Source organism: Dermacentor andersoni, chromosome 1 (genome assembly GCF_023375885.2).
Source record: "Dermacentor andersoni chromosome 1, qqDerAnde1_hic_scaffold, whole genome shotgun sequence".
In the NCBI taxonomy this organism is placed as follows: Eukaryota; Metazoa; Arthropoda; class Arachnida; order Ixodida; family Ixodidae; genus Dermacentor; species Dermacentor andersoni.
This window is the reverse complement of record NC_092814.1, coordinates 90,758,385-90,776,840: the sequence shown is the minus strand read 5'-3', so window position 1 is coordinate 90,776,840 and position 18,456 is coordinate 90,758,385. Positions and strand designations below refer to the sequence as shown.

Here is an 18,456-nt window from a genome sequence, read left to right as displayed (position 1 = left end):
ATGATTCGCAAATAGATCATATTCAACAAAATATCAGGTCATAAGTGCAATTCGCAACGGCTACTTATGAGCGCTAAGGCTTACTGCATTCGCGGGTTTAGAAATACCGTGTATTTGCGTGAAAATTGAGAAACAAGTAAGCGTAATAATTATAAAGGCGCAAGAACGTCCCAAGTTTATACATATCCAAGTACTGCCCAACTTCCCCGTGTTATAGCTGAACAGTCGCAGCGCCATAGTTCCCTCTAGTAATTTTAGTAGGAAAATCTATGAATGGGAAGACAGCCAACAGTCTTCGTGTGTGGTACCATAGCAGCTGGCTGCGCAGCGATGGTATAGTATAGCAATATTAAGGGGGTACAGTTAAAAATGGAATAGTTCAGTAACATACTTTTATAAACAGCGAACACAAACAGCTCGTTTACACTGAAAGGAACACATATATTGTTCCCACGGATTCTCACAGTCGTTTTATGGCCGTCTTCCTTTGTCCCGGCGGCTCGGTCACGTGTTATCTTCGCTCCGCTCTGTCATGGTGACGTCAGGCGCTTGGGACTCCTGTTCTCCGGTGCTGCCCGCACGTATGGTTGGTGCTTACTTCTTTTGCACTGTTGTGTCACTGGTATATGTCACGATACAACTATTTAGCGCGAAAACTTCAACGAGATACGACGACATGACAGGCGATATACGACATGCACAGGCGGTAAACGTTCCCTCGTCATCTTTTTCACGCTGAAATGTTGTATCGTAGATTACCGAATAGCCCGATCTCTCACATTGACTGATATATCAATGAAATGTTCGATGAGCTGGCCTTTCAGGCACAAGATCGCACAGGATGCGCGACGGCCGGTATGCGGCGCGGTGGTTTTTTTTTCCCAACTCTATGCGCCTCTATATTCTCCTCGACGAGGACAGTGAGGCACCCTATCCAATTCCAGTCCGATCCACACGCACGAGAGCCGCCCGCGGTCCACTCATCCACGCACACACAAGGCACTGCGAGAAGGCGGTGACCCTCCTCCGCGTCGTTGTTGTCCCAAGGAATCAAGTGAGCGGTCCTGTCGACACATCGATGATCAAGAACGTTTAGGGGGCCTTCACATACGCACGCCTATACGCCTATATTCGAGCGTGTGCGCACGCATTCAGGCAGCGCCCGCATTTGCGAAGTGGTCCGCATAAACACACACCAACGTCACCCGCGCAAGTAACGCCGAAGGCGAATAGGTTTCTTTGGCAGCTGAAGGCGACGAAGGGACTACTTCGGTTTATGAAGGATACGGGCTTGGACAAGCGGCTGTGACAGTGATGTCACGTACCGCACAAGAGTGACAGACTGTAACCAACGATGTGTGTGCCGTGTTATGTGCCCTCTATCTCTTCTCCCCATCTTTCATCCCCCCCATCCCGCTCCCATGTGTAGGGTAGCAAACCGGTTAGGCTAAGCTGGTTAACCTCCCTGCCTTCCTTCTCCACTTTTTCCTTCCTTCCTTGGCTCTCCCCGCCCAATTTATGTGGCGGTCGGTGGTTGCTGCACCCGGGAGCGGCGGCTGTGCTGCGGTCGCCACGCGATCGAGCCTTTGTTTTCGCCGCGACTCGTAGCTGAATGCGGCAAACCTCTGCGCCCGGAGCTGCTAACTTTAGCTGATAACTGTGGGTCCCGTTTTTTCAGGGTGAGAGGAGCGGGAGATGCGAGACGTCGAGCAGCCGCAGCGAGTGCCGGGAAGCCCAGTGACGGCACTGACTACCGTTATACAAATTTGCTAACGTCTCGGTTCTGAAACAACAAATGCTACCTAAATATCGTCTCTGTGACAAATATACGCCTTCAGACGCATCACACCTTTAATTCATGTCTGGCGTTATAAATATGATACAAATAAGGGTAAGCACCTCTGGCAGACTGCCATGGATATGAACCGAACGAACCTTAACTTTCAACCCAACTTCTGAACGGAATCAGTTGAGTTGGGTTCGCGTAAACAAACCTAGAGATTGATGTGGTAATCTACATTAAAGGGGCCCTGAAACACTTCTTGTGTCAAAAACAGCTGCATAATGACCGCAATGCCATCATGCAGCGTCATCGAAAGCAGCTGGACCCATCAACGCCATTGGCTGATTTTGAGATCGCTAGAGCATTCTCAGTAATACACAAGTGCTAATTTTGAGTTAAATAAATAAAAAACATGTGTGTGCGATCTCATGCGCGTAGATCTTTGCACTGCGCGTAGCTGCGTCCAAGATGGCCGCGGCGTGCTGCGTAGCTACCGCCATAGAGTTTGGCTACCGCACGGGGTGTCGCATCAGCCTGCCGCTATTTCGGCATACTTTGGAAACGCTCGTACTATATCTTTTTTACTGGATGCACGCACGCACTCACGCACACATGTCGCCGCTGCAACACTCAACCTTTGACCAGGGAATCTGCTCTCTTTTTGGCTTCTCCGCTATCTAGCTTCCAGCGCAGCGGAGACGAAAAGAGGAAGCCGTGGGTATTCTGTGCGATAACTCCACTTATAGTTGAAGGATCCGAGATTATTTTTTCTTTTTTTTTTGCGGCATGAGATTTGTGAAACGACGTCCTTTATTAGTTAGGTCATTTCATGATTAGTTAGAATTTAGAAAAGTGTTTCAGGACCCCTTTAATGAAGCGAATAAGCTCTCTGGAGCCGTGTGCTCATATTGGCAGTCATCGTCGGCGCATTATGCACAATTTATTTTATTTGTTTGTATTTTTGGCACTACCATGGCACCTCGTGACATTGTCGACCCCAACAGTCGGAAAGCGAGGAGGAGAGGCGTCGAATTCGAGCACAAAATGCGGTATAGCTAGCTGAAGACCCGAAAGTATTGCTTTTTTTCTTTTATATCAGTCGTAGTTTTTTGTACAGCCGTAGAGATGTGCGAAGGCGCTGCCGTTATCTCAGGGGTCGCTCCCGCTGACTTGTTCGAGTCTGCATTAGTTTAGCGTACGCAGATTCGCCAGAACAAAGTTTTGTTTTCCAAGATTCGTATGCGTGCGTGCGCGCGCCCTGTCAAAGCTAACTATAGTGCGGGTGACTTCGAAGTATGTCGCAATAGCGACCGGCTGACGCGTTTTATCGGGATTTGATAATTCGTGCTGCTTACCTTTCCATGCTTACCTTACCTTTCCTGAAAAAAAGCGCACGCACACGTTTCTTTCTTTAAAATGTGTTTTTTTTTTCGACATGTGTACAATTATTTACCGTGCCGGAAAACCTTCTGAATTTACTCTTGTTCTCCGCAGGAATCCTCGTTACTCCCCGTTCCTTTCCATAAAAAGAAGGAACTATATAAGCGGCACCGAATGCGTTATGTTCTACTGCAGTGTATAGTGCCTGCATATCTCTTAGTGTTCGCCTTCACCTAAGGTTATAGCAGTGTTGAAGTTCACTTCGGGTTAATGTGCGAAGGATTGTCTTCTGCAAATAACGCTTGCTTGGCAGCGTGGGCAAGCCAAGACGCGCGGCGGCAGCACCGCGTGGAGTTACACAGAAGGCAAAGCGATTCAGATAAATCAAGCAGAACGTTTCGGTTAACGGCACGCGTGAGTACGTCAGAAGCGCGGCGTTTTTTGAGCACGATTCGGCTGGAGACTGGGAATGCGGGCCCGGCAACTCCGGTCGGAGGCTATATATGCATCACAGCTATATAGGCCCGCTAAGTGCGACGGTTTTCACCTAATCGGAACACCTGCAAAAACTTATTCACGCGACCACGGTTGCAGTGTCGATAGCCACACAGGGCTAATGGAACTGGCAACGTACAAAGGTGGAATAAGGTCGCTGCGCGCGGGTCATCTCACGCACGGCCGAAACCGCGCTCGGAGGACAGGTGAACTCGTCGCTATAGGGCAAGTTGGTAACTTGTACGTCCGTAAGTCGACGCGACGCCGGACGGACCAACGTTTATAGTTACACAGTATCTATAAACGTTGGGACGGACGTCGCAATCTCAAACTATAGTACAGTTTGCAGTAGGCTCGCAGTGGCCTTTCCTCAACGACCGGCGGGGCACTCGCGCGGAATAAGGAGCATGCTTATTCTCCGCGGCGCGACTTGCCGCGAGTGGGTGGCGTGCAGAGCTTTTCTTTTTTTTTTTTTTTTTATCGCCGATTCCCGGGACTCACGTTTCTGTCGCCCATGCTCACGTGCCCAGAGGTCATGATAAGTGCTCGTAAAGTGTGCCGAAAAAGCTGTAAAAGGTGTTTGCTTCCCTCCGCCTGGAAGACTGCGACGATGGCTCGGCGCGTCACATTGGCCCGACAGTCGGGCGCTGCTGTTTCTGTCGTCATTGCGCCGAGTGTCGCCGCTGAAGGAAGATACTGTATCCCGCATCTGCAGAGCGGGCACTTGGTCGAGCGCTGGTGTCCCATGGCAGCATGATGCGGGCTCGCGGAGACATTTGGAGGGAGCCACCGAGCCAGCGCTGCTGCTGCTACTGACACGCGCTGCGGAGGCGGGACCCCGTGCCAGCTGGTCACAGTACGTGCGTCTTGTTTGCAGCATTTCCTCCCCGAATGCGAGCAGTATAAACTGCACGCGCGCGCGCGCGTGCACAGAATCGACAAATACCGCGCCCAAATGCGCGCACCCGGCCACCATGCGCCCTAGTTCAAACGCACAGCCCACTGCGCTTTTTTTCTTTCTCTACTTGTGTATTGCGAGAGAGATACATATGCCCTGTACGGACAATGAGTGGTGCAGCACTCCCTATTGGTCGTATTCTTCCGAGACAAATCAACGAACCACGTACGAGACTGGAATGCGCGTTGCTGCACCTTGTGCCATGTCTCGCGCGGCTGCAGGCCGATAGCTAGGGTGGCGCTGTAGCTGTTCAGCTATTTCATATCCAATGAAGGCCGTGCGTGTTTCCTTCGCGTTCACGTAGCCGGACAACGCAATTTTTTTTCTTCTTCTTTTTTTTTTTAGTAACATGCGGAAGTTCCTAGTGCATCCTGTCCCTGTGCTATAATTAATTCATCTCTGTCGTCAAATGAAAAAATGAAATAAACGTTGACATGTTTGAATGTGTACTGTAACTATAACCATCCTTGATTTCATTGCAGCACTGCTATATGTAATGCCCGTATGAGCCTTTAGGTCATTTGAATAAAAATAAATAAAGCAACTGAAGATGCTATTTTAGCTAGATATGGTCATGCGCACAATAGATGGTTTAGTTACAGTTACAGTTGCAGCATTCGCGTGTTGGCTTTAACAGTGCAGATGCATACCTGCTGACATGTTGTTTTAGATATGAAGACGTGAAGTGTTCCATTTACCTTTGCCAGCAGGACTGTGACAGCACTGGATAAAAATGAGTTTTGAAAGCACTCCTCATGCTGCCGCAGGTCACAATGATGTGCTAGCTTTAGGTTTCTGCCTCTGTTGTGCTATAATTTCACCAAATATGTTTTAACAAGACTGCACGCGAGTGTTTGATAGCGCGCAAAAAATCCCCACAGAAAAAAATTGTACTGCACTTCAATAACTGAAAAAAAAAAACGAAAAAAAAAGTGCTGGCCTGCGTTCAGTTCCTGTAATGGTGCCCTTTTATGCATGGCTGACAGTTATAGACTGTAAACAACTTTGTTTTAGAATACACTGTACAGCATATTCCAGAAATCTTGCTATGATGTTTCTTCTAAAAGCAAAGGGCACTTCTGTTTTCTCACTTTCCCGCACATGTGAGCTAGTGACAAGTTATGAAAGCGTGTAGTATAGCACTGAGCACGCTGTGTTATTTTTGCGGTGCTGTTTGCTTTCGAGCATGCATGTACGATTATGCAAAAGCAAACAATTAAGGCAAGTATGCCTTCGCTATATGTTCTGGGAAGACTTATTGGGCTTGCTTGTGTACGCTCTGGTGTATGTGTGTGACAAATAACCAGACTTTAATATTTCACTCAGATGTGAGCCGAATGCAGCCATGGTTCATAAGGAAGTCGCCTCTGCAGCATACTTGCTACTGTGGGTGGAGAAAGCTCCTTTATGTACACAATTGCTTATGACACTATTCCTGTAATGAATAAACAAAAAAAATATCACCAACACGCTGTGAAATTGAAGCTCTTTTGAATAGCTTTCCAGACGTATAATCAAAGACAATAATAATTACTTGAAATTTTACTGCATATGGCCATAAACGTTTATGCATTTGATAAGTAATTCATAAGCCAAAAAAAAAAAGGTTTAGGAGTTATGATGCTGCTTCATTAAACAAACCTTTACAGCACGGTGTTGGTGAAAGTTACATAAATACACAGTAAGTGCCTGGAAACGCCCTTCTCATAGTTGTTCACGGTATCTGCTTTTCATGAAGGAATTCCAAAGTTTCAACATCTTATGGTTTACAACACAATACCAGCTGATATTTAAACGTATTCTGGCTGTGTGACACGAAGTGGCACAATCTCGACATAGGCTTTACATAGCACTGTAAAAATGCAAAAAGAACAAAAACACAATTTTAACTACATTAAATCAACACCAAAGAGGAATAGTAAGTTATGGTTCTGCAAGAGCAAAACTACCACTCTTACCCTGAAAGTGGCATGAGAGAAGGCTTGAGACGCAAAGGGGAAAGACTGGTGGCAAAATCGCACTGAAACTCTCGCACGGGATCGCCGCGACATCATGTGTATTGAAAGCGTCTACTAGGGTCAAGTTAATTGTTTATCGTTGAGGGACTAAATTGCATTCTAAAGCAGCCTAAGTTCAAGCTAGAAACTTTTAATAACCTTTCCTGCGCCACAGTAGCCCAAATACAAGAAAACAATTCGAAATTTGTGATGTCACATTGACATACCAGAACTCGGTTTGCCACGAAATTAAAAAGAAAAAAGAAAGGAAAGTTTAGCCTTAATTTTTTTCAGTAATAATCAACATTTTTCATTAAATGGAACAATAGTTTTGAAAGAATACTTAATTTATCTGACCTTTATTGTTCCTCTTCAGTGTCCCTGTAACTAAATGAGTGTTCATGACATAAAGAAAAACCATGTTAAAAGCATGTTCAATTGGTGGGTAAGGCTTTAAGGTCTCAATAAAGTTTCATTTAATGAAAACTAAAATCGTCAGTCAATCAAAAGTAGCAATCAAACCCGTACAAATCAAACCTGTACTGGTCCCTTAGAAATGAAGCTTAGCAGCTGAAACAAAATCAATCCTGGTCTAGGGCTTGAACCTAGCACATACGCATTTCTGGAGCGGTCACTGTGTCATCTGAGCTTACCAGTAGACTAGCAGATGGCAAGAAACTTCCAATCTACTATAGTCGGATACAACTTAAGCCTGCAGTGAAGCCCCGCCCACGCCCTCATAACCGCCAGCCACTGTTCCTCCGCGAGGCTGCAAATAGGTCGTAGTTCAAACTTTCCGTGTTTCCTAAACAAGGCAGTAACCACAAAAATAAAATTATAAGCACGTAATTTTATACGCTTTCACTCGTCTATTACACTGGAAAGGTGAAAGCCTAATTCTTTATTGAAATGAAATAAAATGCTTGCTTCGCTGCAACTGTTCACTATCAAGTTTCACATCGAAGTTTCATGAGTAAAACGGGCTCAGCAGTGAAATGAATTGTACCGCGGACTTATAAAGAGCGACATGCTCAGATTCCATACACTTTGTCCATGTCTGTTGCACACCTCATCGCTTCCGCCGATGAAAAGACTCTCCAAGGACAGCAGACGCTCTGGAGTTGAGTGTACGTTCGGAGAAGGGTGCCTATCCATTCTAGCCACCCTACCGGAGGTATCAAATACGACGCCATTTTGAAAACGTTGCATGACGACTTTGTTTGCTTGTGTGATTGGCTAGCGGAGCAACCCAACGCCGTGCTACAGTGAATTGCTGATGCGAACCATATTGATGTAAACGATTGTGCATATAGTGACATTGCGATGCTGGCATTAGGCCAAGATATCATGATTTGTATTCAACTAGCAGGATATGCATAAGTTGCATGGACATTTGCTCCAAATGTTTCTCGAATGCAGAAGCCACCAAAAGTTGATTTTTTTATTGCCTGAGCAGGCAGCTGAAGATTGAAGGGTACAGCAGCTCAGAACTATCTATAGTGTTGTAAGCCACCTGTGCTGCGGACGAAGACGTTGCATAGCAGACGAGAAATAGGACGCCAATCCCCCATCGTGGGTAGGAGCCACACGCGTGACAGGCAACAAGAGGAGGAGCTGCGCCCCGGCTCGCCATCTTTGTTGTTGTGGCACTCGCTGCCACTGTGTAAATATTGTACATACCGTATTTACTCGAATCAAGGCCGATCCCTTAAAGTCCGAAGCCAAAAAAAAAAAAAAATTACCTCGAATGTAGGTCGAAGAAAAAAAGCGAGGACAGCGTTCACAAAATGTAAACAGCATTTATTGAATGTGAACGTGCAGAGCTCATTCAACATTGTCGTCGCTGCTCCACTGTCTCCACTTCATGGTGACGGCCTTTCTTTGGTCCGCTAAATGCCATCCTCGTTGCGGCGCACGCAAAAAGCTGCTGTCGTTGTTCCCTCCAACGACGGACGTTTTTCTCGTCGACGCCGAAGTCCCGCCCGGCTTGAAGTTTCGACGATGCTTCTGCGGCTATCACAACTTTTCGCTTGCGACACTGTAGTGGCATCTCCTGCTTGGTGCCATCGCGATAACACCACGCCGCACACCGATATGACCGACACGAGACAGGTCAAAATGGCGACCTCGCTTGTGTACGGTTGGCTACTGGCACGGCTAGTAGCGGCTGCGATACTGACTTCTGTAGATGGCGCTAGCTATGCACCATATTTAGCAGTTTCAATGAAAAACTGGCGCGTTTTTTAAAATCCTCGAATCTAAGCCGACCCTAGAGTTTGGAATACGATTATTTGAAAAAAAAAAAAAACTATCGGCCTAGATTCGAATAAATATGGTAAACCCTTTTTGGCATCTGCCCGTAACATCTTTGGTGGAGACGTGGGGTTTGTATATTCGAAGGACACCACGGAGCGTCGCAGCAGACATCTTTTGGATCATACGCCCATGCCTACTGAGCGGCCTGTTGGCTCAGCCTCGGCTACCACAACATCAGTTGTCCTGGCCAAACTCCGAGACCCTGGTATCTTCTCCGGTACTGACTCCATTGACGTCGAAGACTGTTTAACCGAATAAGAGCAAGCCAGCACGAACAATCGGCCGAACCATCATGCTGGCTAATGATATCTACTACCTCAAGGGTATGGTCTATGATGGGTTCCAAACAATCGAAGAGGAACTGACTAGTTCGGACGCCTGCAAGCAAAATCTACTGGAGCTCTTTGGGAAACCAGTCGGGCGCCCGCAAGCTGCTGAGAAGGAATTTTAGTGCCGGGCCCCGACATCAACTGAACCATATGTTGTGCACATTCAGGACGTGTAAGCTCTGTGTCGGTGGGTTGACGACAAAATGCCTCAAGCATACGAAGTCGGCCACATACTACAAGTCATCGCCGATGACGCCTTTAACTTACTGATATATAAGGACTGCTCGATAATCCATGACATCACAAAAAAGTGCCGACGCTGTGGGGAAGCGAAGAGTCATCGTTTCACGCAACAATTTGTGCGGCTACATAACACCGCCGTTACCTCAACGTGTGAGGGCGTCCAGCTGCCTGGTACCGAAAGCTTACTACGTCTTGTGTGGCGTGAGATTGAGGCCACGTTTCCATCTGTTCCTCATGCCTGTTCTTATGACGAGTCACGCCCTGCAGTATCGTTGATCCAGGCAGTTGTATGCACAGTAGGTGAACGCAGGCATATGCATCCCATCTGTGCTGTAAGTCGCCCTACGGTCAGCAATTTCTTTCGACTTCCCCACCCACGATCAACATATCCCAGATACTGCGATCCAAACTAGTGGCGCACGCACGACGACAATATGCTTCAAGTGCAACGGGATAGGGCATATTTCTCGCCATTGTCGCTATCGCCGGCCGTCGTCACCTCGTCTCGTGTGCATTTATCGCCCGGAAGACAGTCGGTCCTCTTTGTTTCGTGCTCGCAATGACCCACCGCACCCTGATGTTCCTGCACAGACTCCACGCTACGACTGCTCGCCATTCCCGCAACCGATGTTCTCGCTCTCCGCTGCCCCGTCGCTCGCCGTTGCCATACCATCGTCGTCCATCTTTGGAAAACTGACCAGTGCAGTTACCAGAGGTGATGCTGCATTGGCCAATCGACCCGGAAATACCTTGTTGACCCTGGCTACCCGACAAAACCTTTTGGACGTAGAAGGGGACGGCGCAGCTGTTTCGACGATCATAGACCCTGGGGCGCAACTATCTGTCATGGGCACTCGCCTTTCTCGTTGTCTCCGCAATGTTCTTACGCCCGCCACGTTGCCTGTTGTCCGCGTTGCCGACGGCAGTACGCTTTCCATCGTTGGCATGTGCACTGCGCACGTGAGCTTCACTGGCCACCAGAACTCAGTTCTATTCGCAGTTCTACAACAGTGTCCCCATAACGTCATTCTCGGCAATGACTTCCTGAGCTCCTATTCGGCCTTTATTGACTGCTCATCTACCCTTCTACAGTTGAAACTCCCTTCTGTACCCGACCTCAACACCGAGTCGCCACCGCGTTTATGTGTTGTCGGGTTTGTTCGTCTGTGACCAGCTACCGCGACATATCACGTTGACCTCAGAGCCCCCTGTTTGTAACGGTGTCTATGTGACCTCCCCTTCTCTCTACACTCTTTTGGCGCGGTGTGTTGCGCTCTCTCTTTGTTGTGACTGTTGCGGAGAACTGGGTGTGTTTACCTATTCTCAACTTTGGATGCACCCTACAAATTCTTCCCGGAGGCATCACGTTGGGCAACATATCACTTGTAGGTGCATGCGACCCTCTGGCCCTGACTGTCGATGCTCCACAGTCGTCACCTACAAGCCCGGACACCAGTGCTACACTTGACGACCCTCTTGACGGCATGATTGCCGCTGACCTGTCCTCTTCTTTAGTGTGAAGATCTTCGCAGCTTGTTAGCATCTTACTGCGATGTCTTTTATCTTTCTTCGCCCCATCTTGGCCAAACATCACTTGTAACCCATCGCATCAATTAGGGATACAAGACCCATCCATAGGCATCCTTACCGAGTGTCTGCATCCGGATGCCGTGTCATTCAAACAGAAGTTGGGAAAATGTTGACTAAGGACATTATTGAACCATCTGCAAGTCCTTGGACGTCCCATGTGGTGCTTGTCAGAAAAGAAAGACAACACCTGGCGGTTCTGTATCGACTGTTGGCACCTGAACAAGATAACAAAAAAGGATGTCTACCCTTTGCCGCGAATAGACAATGCACTTGACTCTCTCCATGGCTCAAGGTACTTTTCTTCCACAGATCTTCGGTCCGGCTAGTATTGGCAAATTTCCACTGATGAGCAGGATTGCACCTTCATTACACCCGATGGGCTCAGTTCAAAGTCATGCCCTTCAGGTTGTGTAATGCCCCAGTGGCATTTGATTGAATGATGACCTCCGTCCTTCACGTGTTCAAGTGGTCTACTTGCTTTTGTTATCTTGTCGTCGTCGTTTTTCCGCCTACATTCTCCAGTCATATACAACGACTATAGGCTATTTTGCAGGTATTTTGCAACACCTGGCTTCAACTAAACTCCTCCAAATGCAGTTTTGGACGCCGAGAGATCACCGTACTTGGTCATCTTGTTGATGCAGCTGTTATCAGACCTGTCCCTACCAAACTACGCAACTATGCGCCGTTACCAACTTTCCAATGCCCCGTTATTCGCAAGACGTCTGCTCGTTTTTTGGCCACCGCTATTACTTTCGTCACTTTGTGAAAGACTTTGCAGAGATAGCACGGCTTCTTACATGCTTGCTCATGAAAAACGTTCCTTTTACCTAGGGTCCTGCCCAAGCGTCCGCCTTTTCGCAGCTCATCGCACTACTCACTACGCCACCTGTGCTGGCTTACTTTGACAATTCTGCTCCCACGGAAGTTTGTAGACTCCAGTGGCTATAGCGTCGGCGCTTTCTGGCCTGATGTCAGCATGGTCAGGACTGTGTCACTGCATATGCCAGCTGCCTCCATTCCACCACTGAGCGGAATTATTCATTTACAGAGAGAGAGTGCCTCGCTCGTGTATGGGCCATTGCAAAATTTCGCCCTTATCTGTATGGCAGACCTTTTACTGTCATCACTGACCATCACGCTCTATGCTGGCTGTCTTCCCTGAAGTATCTCATGGGTCGCCTTGGATGCTGGACATTACGGCTTCAAGAATACTCAAATACAATCATCTACAAGCCTGGCCGTTTGCATTGAGATGCCAACTGCCTTTCCTGGTACCCCGTCGACGAACCAAAACCTGCACTGAGCAACTACAGTCCTTGTGTGCTTGCCATCTCCAAACTCTTCAACATTGCTGCTGAACAACGCCGTGACCCAGTCCTACGCAAGATTATAGACCGTCTCAGCTCCCAGGCTCCTGATGCCTCTCTATGTCTCTTTACACTCAACATCGTCGCAGCTTGCTTGCTGGTGGTCCTGAGCTCTAACTTGTGACTCCGGCACACTTCCGCTCGTTTGTTCTGGCCCAGCTTCATGATGTGTCAACAGCGGGGCACCTTGGCGTTTCGCGCATATACGATCGCGCACACTGTCGATTCTACTGGACAGGCATGTCCTGCTCGGTGCATCGTTACGTGGCCTCTTGCGAGCTTTGTCAGCGCCGGAGAAAAGCCGCTACTCCCACCTGCTGGCCATCTTCAGTCTGTCAATGTTCCACATGAGCCATTTCATCGCGTCGGCCTCAACTTACTCACTCCGTTTCCTCCGTCTATCTCGGGAAATAGATGGGTCGCCGTCACTATAGACTATGCGACGTGATTCGCGATCACAGCTGCGCGAGCGACGTTGCTGACTTCTTACTCCATGATGTCATTCTCCAGCATGAGGCTCCTTGGCAACTTCTAACCGACCGGGGCAGACAATTTCTTTCGAGGACATTCTATGGTCCTGCTTGATGCAACACAAACTGACCATAGCATACCATCCACAGATGAATGGCTTGACGGAGCGACTGAACCGAACAATTACTGACATGCAGCCAATGTATGTGTCCGTCAACTACCGGGATTGGGACACTAAATTTCCTTTTGTGACATTCGCGTAGAACACATCAAGACATCAGACCGCTGGTTATTCGCCTTTCTTTCGCTTATTCGGCCGAAATTCTACGTTGGCTATGGACACGCTGGTGCCTTCTTCCGCGTGCCCCTTACCGAGTATGCTCGAAAGGCTTTTGCCCGTGCTGATCATGGACGTCATGTTGCCCGCGCTCGATTCAGAGAGTTGCAGATCCACCAGCAATGTCGATACACTAGCCATCACAGGACTACCCACTTTTCCCCTGGGTCCCTTGTCCTTCTCTGGTCCCCAGCATGCTGTGTAGGGCTTTCTGAAAAGCTGCTGTTCCCGTACACCGGCCCATATCAAGTGTGCTGCCAAGTGACAGACGTAACATACGAAATCGCTCCATTGCCTTCATTTCCATCGGCTCAACCTCACACTGACATCATGCACGTCGTCCACCTGAGGCCATATCATGCCACAGGCACTGATTCCCCTGTGTGTGCAGTGAACCTTTTCCATGCCGTCATATTTTGACTGCACCGTGTCGGTGCTTTCGCCGCCGGAGGGTAATGTTATGAGCCACCTGTCCAGCGGACGAAGAAGACGTTGCATAGCATGCGAGAAAGAGGATGAGCTCTGCCTCAGCCCTGCATCTTTGTCGTCATGGTGCCATTCGCTAACACTGTGTAAATATTGTACATAAACCCTTTTTTGACGTCTCCCTGTAACAATAGCAACACACAAGCGTGCTATGATTAACATATGCGAGTTCTGTATGCAGCTTTCCGAAATCTGTTGGCTGTGTTAGTGGACAATGCTTCCTATAAAATATGACAATGTCACTGAACAGAATAAAGCCAGTACATTCGTCAAAACTACTAACAATAACACAGAGGCATTATGTTATTAATGTTGAAGTCTGTACACTAAATACATGTCTGTGAAAATTGCAGTGTGCCACCTTCAATTCCAGGCTCTGCACTCAGGCCCCAGGGAGTATTCATTTTTCAGTTACTTTTTTTCCGAACTTGTGGGCAGGTGGAGCTTATCACTACCTACGAGCGAGATGCAGTAGTAAGGGCAAGGTGTCAGAGCAAGAAAGAAAAGCCGCAACAGAAGTCAGCACAAACACGAAAACATTCAGTATGTGGTTGTTTACAAAGAAAAAAAAAGTTGTTTTGAAGGGGAGTATTGTGGAAAATAATGTATGCCTCTCTGCTATTCCAGTCAATCTTTTGCCACCATCATGGAGCAAAACAACACGTTATCAGTCATCATGTTCATGTAAGTAGCACAGCAAAAACTCTGCTTTTAGAGCTTTTCTTAAGATGTGTACCCACCTGAAAGGATAGCTGTCCTCCTGATGTTAGCCCTTGTTTTGTGCACATGCACAATGTATGCACCATTGTTACTATAGGCTCCGTACAATAGTCAGAGAGCATCACATAGCGGTGTATATATGCACTGCTCTCTGATGCCCTCTGACTAGTGTACGGAGATCAGCAGCACTGGTAGAGTGCCCTCGACACCAGGAAGGTCGCCTCTCATCAGTGCACTTGAGCAACACAACTGTTCCCCGGCATACTGTAGATTTTCTCGAGACTAGTGATGCGACATACGACATTTTCATGTGTCTGTTGAAGGGCAATACATGGCATGTGTTATATTTGCCTTTATTTGCACTGAAAAGTGTAATTCAATGTCGGCGTTGCAGTAGTACAGTTAAATAAAACCAGGCACACAGACACAATCAAAATATATACAGGAAAACCTAAACAATGCTAGACATTGTGCAGTATAGATTATAACAATTTATGCTGCATAAAATTTAATGAAAGCAATATGTCTGGTTGCAAGTATCTTGAGGGTGCCCGTGTGAACTAAACCGTGCACCCTATTGAGCAAAACAGCGCAATGAAACTGAGGATGCAGGGGAAAAGAAAAACATTGGCACTGACCCACAAATAAACTTTTACTGGACAGACTAACCTATATATCAGCAACCCAGAATTAAATGTCAACTCATGAAAAACTGCAGCAGGAGAATAAATGTAAATTTTAGGTGAGAAGCGGATGCGAATTGCATGCTCTTAGTCATATACTATGGGGGATATGCAGCACTACCTGTAGCTTACAGCCACTTTTGTTGGTAAGGTTGTCATTGATGTGCGAATTATTTGGCAATGAGAATCCAATCCATTCATTTAGGAGACATGGCCATGGTAGAGGTGAGAATTAAGTGCACTGGGTAGGCTAGCCCAGGGCCAATCCTCGCAAGCTGTTTGCTGTGCGCTTCAAGTGGCATGATGACCCACAAGCACAAGAGAGGCAGAGAATAATCTATTAAGCATGTGCACGGTGGTCCTTTTATGACAGGGAAAACGTGAGCATGTAGCCTGCGCTCTGCGGAGGTAGTGTCCCCTTTATATACAGGAACACTATGCGGAGGGATGCGGAGGTAGGGTGCCTCGATTCAAGCTACTCCGACATTGAGGCGCCCCATGTGGAAGCTGCTTAGAGCGCTAGCAAGTAATAAGCAATAAGGGGGTAACCACAATTTTATATGTTTTCACTCCTCTATTATAGTGGAACGGTGAAAGCCTAATTCTTTATTGAACTGAAATAAAACGCTTGCTTCACTGCAACTATTTATTGTCAAGTTTCTTAATTATTCTTGTTTAGGCTTTATTGATATATTGCCTTCATCTCCATTGGCTCAACCTCGCACCGACATCATGCACGTCGTTCGCATGAGGCCATATCATGCCATAGACACTGATTACCCTGTATGTGCGGTGAACCTTTTCCATGCCATCGTATTTGCCTTGGATGCCTTGTAGAAGGATGTCGGCAAGCTTCGCTTAAAGCATGCATGGCTGATGGACATAGCCTTTTCTCTTGCAAGCCAGTGAGAAGTACGTGGCGAGATGCTTGTGGCGATCTCTCCTCAATGTTTCTTCTAGTTTTCTCAACTATTTATTGTCGAGTTTCACTTGAGTTAGCAGCAAAGTTTCATGCGTAAAACGGGGTCAGCAGTGAAATAAACTGTACCGCGGACTTTTGAAGAGTGAAATTCTCAGACTCCATACACGTTATGTCTGTTGCACACCTCATCGCTTCCGCCGATGAAAAGGCTTTTCAAGAACAGCAGATGCTCCAGAGGTATCAAGTATGATGCCATTTTGAAATGGTTGCATGACGATGATTTTGTTTGCTTCTGTGATTGGCTTGCGGAGTAACAACCCCTCACGGTCCGTGTGCCTTGGTTGGTGTGCCAACTGTGCTCATACTGGAAACGTGCAAGTGCTGACACATGCCCACTAGTTAACAGGTACTTCCAGCGTATTTCAATGCTTAAGGATTCTTTGCTGAGTACCCTAGGAAAATCTGTCTGTTGCACTAAAAGTGTAATGCCTTGCATTTGTATGAAAATGCGAAACTTAAAGACATCTATTCCTTATAATAGTGTAAATGTAGATGACTGATACCTTTATAAGCAATAAGAAACAACTAAAAGCCGGAAAAAAAATTGATGAGAGAGAATACCCATAGGGATATGTAGGGCTCCATAGAACATGCATGGAAGGATAGGTAACCTGAAATTTGGGGGTGGACCAACTTAAATTTTGGGTGAGCGGACTGAAATTTAGGGGTGACTCAACTGAAACTTAAGGGGGGGCTCATGTTGAAATTTGGAGGTGGGCCAACCTAAATTTCGGGGTGGGCCAACTTCAGATGTGGCTGTGGGCCAAGTTAAAATTGGGGGTGCATCAACCTAAATTGCAGGGATGAGCCAACTTAAATTTGAGGTCAGCCAACTTGAGACTTGGAGGTATGCTTATGCAATCTTAGACAACTCCAGTGTTAGTTTCATACCTTTTTTTTTCATTTCGCAGCTCTGGCTCGCAGCTCACCTTCTTCGGAGCAGTTTAGGAGAGATCAATGAACTCAGGTCAATCTTCCGCTGTGGTTATTAATGTTAATTAAGCTTAATCACTTGTATAACTGTCTGCTTAATTACTTGATTAAGCTTATTAAAGATGTGATGGCTATGTTCATATAATTAATCATGAAGGTTTATTAGGTCAAACTAATCTCAAGTGTCCTTAATTATTGTTTCGGCTTTGATTTTAACATTGGTTACTCTTGATTAGTGTAATAATTTAACGTAAATTTGTTAACATCACTGTTAATTATCCTCAATTGATCACCATTATACTTAGCTAATTTATTTGCTATTAATCTAATTAATCTTTTAGTAACCTTAATTACTGTTATACCTCTTCAGCACTCACTATATATAGTCAGAATCATAAATATCAGTAGTCATACGTAGTCATATATATCTCCATAGGACCCCATGTATAGCTATGCATGGAATGCATCCAGTCGCACATTACAGACAGGTGGGCAGACGGACAGAGTTCCGAAGAAAGTAGCCCTAGAATGCTTATGCATTCATATACGCTTTGAGTACCCAATAACTACAGGGCTCATGTTGGCACTTCTACATTTCCAGTGCACTCGCGTACCACAACTTGTGGAAAAATAGGGTGGGGGGGGAGATGGACGGTTTGTGGTTTCATCCTGGTCTGCACCTCTTTCCCCTACACCCCAGTATATGCCAACTTTCATGTAACATGACTTTGCAAGCTCTTACAAAGATGTAATCTGAGACTTTGTTCAATGTAGGGCCATGTTTGGTGGCAGCACATTCCTGTTGTTCCTATTGTGCTACTGCTGTCAACGCAAAATGAGAGAAAACGCATTCGCAACTTTGGACAATGCTGTGATCATCCACCACCCACAGGTAAGAGGCGTCAGCAAGCTGTACAATGGTATAGTCACTAATGCAAGCCTTCTACAACTATCCTGCAGGCATCAACAAACCCTGCACCACAGGCAACTCAAATAATACTAAGTGGGCCACCTCCAAACTACGATGCTGTTGTCAAGAAAAATCCAGCAGATCTGGAACCACCTCCATATGAAGTTGCTGTGGCAAGTCTTCAAGCTAGCGGCTATGTCTGAGCAGTGCATTGCCAGCTTATTTATTCCATCCTTCAGCGGCACTGTGGGCACGTGTCCTAATGACCTAACGCAGGCCTTGCAAAGTTAATCAAATAACTGAAGGCTGAACTGTGCATACTACCAGACCTACAAGGTGTGTGCTTACACTGTCTGAAGCTTATTTATTTACCCCCACCATCATCAGCCAGTCATAATCACCACAATAAAGGTTTTAAAGACAGTGCGCTTGTGGCTTTTGGATCAAGCAGTTGTGTTTCCAAAGACAGGAAC

The 18,456-nt window shown here is 46.7% G+C and overlaps 1 protein-coding gene across 2 annotated transcripts in view; it reads left to right on the top strand.

Moving 5' to 3' along the window:
• The window catches only part of LOC126544379 (uncharacterized), a 143,370-nt gene extending 124,961 nt beyond the window's left edge, over positions 1–18,409 (top strand). For both annotated transcript variants that reach the window (XM_055061764.1, XM_050191690.2), the window contains exons 2-5: positions 4,374–4,514; positions 14,383–14,439; positions 17,848–17,965; positions 18,034–18,409. In XM_055061764.1, coding sequence (XP_054917739.1) covers positions 4,374–4,514; positions 14,383–14,439; positions 17,848–17,965; positions 18,034–18,186 — 469 coding nt within the window. In that variant the 3' untranslated portion in view covers positions 18,187–18,409. The remainder of the gene's footprint in view (positions 1–4,373; positions 4,515–14,382; positions 14,440–17,847; positions 17,966–18,033) is intronic.
• The last annotated feature ends 47 nt before the right edge of the window (positions 18,410–18,456 follow it).